General features: G+C 57.9%; 1 protein-coding gene across 1 annotated transcript in view; it reads left to right on the top strand.

The window, feature by feature from the left end:
* ATP9B (ATPase phospholipid transporting 9B (putative)) overlaps positions 1 to 4,887 on the top strand; it is a 184,946-nt gene that overhangs the window by 150,798 nt on the left and 29,261 nt on the right. Inside the window, exon 20 of the mRNA XM_029922755.1 lies at positions 2,212 to 2,460. Coding sequence (XP_029778615.1) covers positions 2,212 to 2,460 — 249 coding nt within the window. The remainder of the gene's footprint in view (positions 1 to 2,211; positions 2,461 to 4,887) is intronic.

The following is a 4,887-nucleotide window of genomic DNA, read 5'->3' as shown; positions in this document are numbered from 1 at the left end:
GGGAGGCTCTCCCCCTGTGTGCTGACCGCCCCCTGGGAGGCTCTCCCCCTCTGCTGACCGTCCCCTGGGAGGCTGTCGCCCTCTGTGCTGACCGTCCCCTGGGAGGCTCTCCCCCTGTGTGCTGACCGCCCCCTGGGAGGCTCTCCCCCTCTGCTGACCATCCCCTGGGAGGCTGTCGCCCTCTGTGCTGACCGTCCCCTGGGAGGCTGTCCCCCTCTGTGCTGACCGTCCTCCTCTGAGCTGACCTGCACAGATGGGGTCTAAACCACACGCGCCCTGAGCACTTTCCGCTCTGACCTAATTCAGGTGGACTGTGTGCCCTGCATTTAGTTTGTGAGACTCTTTGTTCTCTTCTGTAACATGTCCCAGAACGTCATATGCTTTACGTTCAAACGGAAACTGCCTGCCGGTGTACATTTATCGTGTGTCCCGGTCCCCTACCCGGCGCACGCAGAAACCGGAGGCCCGCACTGCACTGTGAGGGACGTCACTCATTTCACTGCAGAGCATTCTGAGTGGTTTATATTTTGGGAGAGAGCACAGGCAGGGCAGGGGCGGAGGGGGAGAGCGAGAGAGTCCCAAGCAGGGGGACTTTGTATTTTGTAACCTAGAATATTTATTAACAGAAAGAAATGTAAGAGGAGAAGGTATAACACTTCTAGTAATCTCTTTCTACTTGGAAATAGTACCAGGGAACACCTTTTTTAAAAAAAACTAATTTACATTATCCATGAATACGAATTTAATAGCTCCAATAAGCTGTTTCACTAAGAATTAAAATCAGAAAGCATAAGTCACTATATAAAAACAACAAATATTTAATACTCATTTCCCTGTCAGAGTTCTTTTAAAAGTCTTTTCTGTATGCTGTTTGTTGGTTAGTAGGTTAGACGGTACTTTTTATGAAAAATTGATTTTATTCCTTAGATTCTGTCTTTTTATTAAGGTCTAGCATAATGTAACGAATCTTCTGTAATCTGAGTATATTTCCCTGCCGGAAGCATTTGTGATGGAGGGCATCGTCTTCAATGGTGTTTGTGCGAAATCAAATCACACAGCCGTCAGTAAACATCCTCCGCGAGGGGGGGTGGGCCGGGGTCTCTGCCGTCCAGCCTCGCAGGCAGCGCGGATGCGGTCCGGAGCACCGGCTGGAAGGCACTGTGGCGCCGGTGGCACAGCCGGGCATGGACGGCACTGTGGTTTCTGGGCAGAGTGTTCACGGCTCAGTGGCTCTGCACCTCCCGGCCGAGAGCCGGAGCCCCGCTTTTCCGGGCGGACTCACGAGTGGCTCGGAACCTCACTGGGGACCGTCTGAGGTCCTGTGGGGGGTGTCCTCCTCGCCCCCCCCCAGGATGGGGGACAGTGAGCAGCCGCCCGCCTCGCTGTCAGAGGTGAGCACCCCGGACACTCGGAGCGTGACGGGAGCCCACGCGGGTCACTCGAGAGAGCACGATTTTGAAACGTGACGTGGGCTGGCTCTTCCTCGGAACGCGGAGCCAGGCACCAAGCCCGACCGTGCCGTCGAGGCTGCCGCGAGGCGCATTCGCTTAGTGTACCGAAGGCAGACTCATCAGCACCCCTGCTTTGAGCTCCATGCCACTTGCGGCGCGGCACTTTTTAAAGTGAGCCCGGGTACCAGCCTACTGCTGTCGTTTGGCGCGCCCCGTCTTCAGAGGGGGCGCAGGAGGTGTCACAGCTTAGCTTAACGCCGCGGCCCAAGTGGATCTAGTGAGAGGAGGTGCCCAGGTTTTAAGTTTCCAAACAAATACTTTGGTCCATGTGGCCACCAGGAGCTGCCAGTGCTCTGTCCGTCCGGCAGGGGGACCAGGAAATAACTTACACAAAGAGCTGTTCCAAGGAGATGATCAGAGTCAGACAGTCAAATCCAGCAGCGTTTCTTCCACGTGTAAAGTCTTGTTTTTGTGCTTGTTTACTTTGGTATTTTATCTTAGAGAAGTCTGCAGAGCGAGGGCACAGGGAGGGAGCGAGAATCTCAGGCGGGCTCCGTGCCCAGCATGGAGCCCAACGTGGCGCTCAGCCCCGTGACCTGAGCCAAAACCAAGAGTTGGACGCTCAACCGACGGAGCCACGCAGGAGCCCCCGAGCGCTTTTCTTGCCCCGGCCACCTAGCCGAGGGAAGCCGTGCGTGCTAACGCCTCCCGTGTCACCTGCGCTGTGTTTTTAACTTCGTGACGCTCCGTATTTTACCAGACGCAGCCTCACGCTGGCGGAAACAGTGCCGGTTCCGCGCCCCCACGAAAAGCCCAGTCTTCAGCTCCCAAAGTCAGGAAGAGCGTCAGCAGCCGCGTGCAGGAAGCCGTGAAGGCCATCGCGCTGTGTCACAACGTGAGCCCCGTGTACGAGCCCCGGGCCGGCGCGGGCGGCGAGGCCGAGTGCGCGGAGGCGGATCAGGACTTCAGCGACCGGAACCGGACCTACCAGGCCGCCAGCCCTGACGAGGTCAGTCGGGGCCTCCGGGGGGTCAGAGCGCGGAGCTCACCACCTCGGCGCTCAGTCGGGCTCAGAAGGCACGAGAATGCGCTCTTTCAGGGGACGAAGGGGAGTCTGACCGCAGTTCCTAGCAGGCCTCCGCCTGCTCCCCACGGCTCTTCCCGGCCGGCAGCCCCTGGCGTCAGGTCTTTTCTGGGACATGCGTCTGGTCCCTGTGTGTCCACATCTCCCAGAAAGTCCCAGTCCGGTGCCAGAAAACACGTGAGAAAAACCAGAACTGACGCGGCCAAGTCGCGTCTTCCTGAAGCTGCCGACACTCGGACCGCCCCTCGCCCTCGCCCCTCCTGGTAAATACCCAGGGCCTTTGGGTCTTAGGGGTGGGTTTTTTTTTTGCCAGAATTGAGATACAGTGTATCTATTTCAAAAGAATATTGGGATGCAAATCATTTCAGAAATCTACAGAAGAGGAGCGAAACCGTAAAATCTTAAATATGGTGAATCGGTCCTTTCTAACTTCGTGTCATTTTATCATTGTTAAACTAATTTGTCCCGTTTCCCTACATCCGGCATGTTCTAAACATGGTGCTCTCATGCGCCGTTTTGTGCTCCGGGTCCATCACGGGGCTTTTCGTGTTGAGTTTTGAGAGAGAGAGAGAGAGAGAGAGAGAGAGAGAGAGGCAGCTCGAGCAGGGGAGAGGCAGAGAGAGAGGGGGACACAGAACCCGAAGCAGCTCCAGGCTCCGAGCTGTCAGCACAGAGCCCGACGCAGGGCTGGAACCCACGAACTGTGAGGTCATGACCTGAGCCGAAGTCGGACGCTCAACCAACTGAGCCCCCCGGGCGCCCCTCAATCACAGTTGTTTTTTTTAATCTGATCTGCTGTTTTAGAGAGAGGAGCCCGGTGATTCTCGTTATCAAGATTGTGTCAAAAGAGCAGGAACCTGGGTGGTGCTTCGCTGACGGGGTGTCGGTGCCGCGGACGCTCGGGGCCACGCTCTGCAGCCCGAACAGCGGTGGCGGGCTCCCCCTGCGGAGTCCGGAGCGCCAGCGAGTGCGCCCTGTTCTGCTGATGTAAATTAACTGGGGGCCACAGGAAAAGCCTCGAATTAAGGTGGTAGAAAGGCGTCACGTGAGGAGTAGCTGCCAGCTTGTGGCCGCGGGCAGAGGGACTCTGTGGGCTGTTGTGGGAGCTGAACGGAGGGGCCCTGGCCCAGCCAGCATGTCCGGAAGGGGCTCGTGTCCTGTCCCTGCGGCCCGGAGAAGCTGAGCTGTGACGTGTCTCCTTCCCAGAGGGGCCCTCGGCCCTTGCCTGCGCCTCCCGGGGAGCCACAGGTGGACCCACCGCACCCTCCATCCTGTCTGTGTGCGCTCAGTCCCACGGGTGGTTCCTGGGTGGACCTGGTGGGGCTGGGCGCTGTTCCCTTCTGGGGTCGCGCTAAAGTGCACCCATGGCTGAAAGCACGGAGTCCTGGATGCCCCCCGTGGCCCCTTGCAGGGTGTGCGGCCAGCGCCCTGAGCCGGGCCCATGGTCTGAGCGGTTCCCGGGCGGCACCCCCCGAGGGTCCCCCCGTGGGAACAGAGACCGACCTTGGTACCTACAGATTTACGGTGTTTTACAAAGCTTTATGCACTGCTGTGTTTCTGGAAACCAAATCCATTTCTGAAGATTACTTACACTGGCATCTGCCTGACTGTTTACTCAGAAAATTCTCTCACAGTCTGCAAAACAAACCAAGTTAGAAATGAGGGCAACACCGCCTTGTTGGTGTAAGAGCTTAAAGGCGGTGACAGCGCAGCCAGAACAGGGGTAGCCGAGCCCAGGGCTGTGGCGCCCGCCCCCGGAACTCCTGCCCGGACCCCCTCCCCCCACACCTGCACCTCCTCCTCTCTGGCTTCCCTCACCACAGGGGTCCTCCCTCAGGCACCCCGATGTCTCCCCAGCACCCTGTCCTTGCTTCTTGTCCGTGAGGACGCGATAAAGGGAACCTCTACTCTTCTGTAAGCACCGTCACTGTTAGACATCCCTATGGTAACTGTTATTCTTAGAATTGCTCCTTTTTTTAAAGTAAACCAAAAAGAATGAAAAAGGCTGAAGACAAAGAAGGATCTCAAATCCACTTGATCCTGAACCATCCACACCTTCACCGTGTCCCATCTGGGGGTCGCCTCCTGGCACGTTCTGTGCACAGGGTGCTGCGGGTTTGGGGTGCACAGGCCTCAGCGGGGCCCCTCCCCCATGGATGTGGGGTGCACTGTCTCAGCGGGCCCCTCCCCTGTGGATGTGGGGTACACTGTCTCAGCAGGCCCCTCCCCCGTGGATGTGGGGTACATTGTCTCAGCAGGGCCCCTCCCCCGTGGATGTGGGGTGCACAGGTCTTGGTGGGGCCCCTCCCCCGTGGATGTGGGGTGCACAGGTCTTGGTGGGGCCCCTCCCCC

The sequence above is a fragment of the Suricata suricatta genome, chromosome 14 (assembly GCF_006229205.1).
Source record: "Suricata suricatta isolate VVHF042 chromosome 14, meerkat_22Aug2017_6uvM2_HiC, whole genome shotgun sequence".
In the NCBI taxonomy this organism is placed as follows: Eukaryota; Metazoa; Chordata; class Mammalia; order Carnivora; family Herpestidae; genus Suricata; species Suricata suricatta.
The sequence above is the reverse complement of the archived record's forward strand: the minus strand, read 5'-3'. Positions and strand labels throughout refer to the sequence as shown.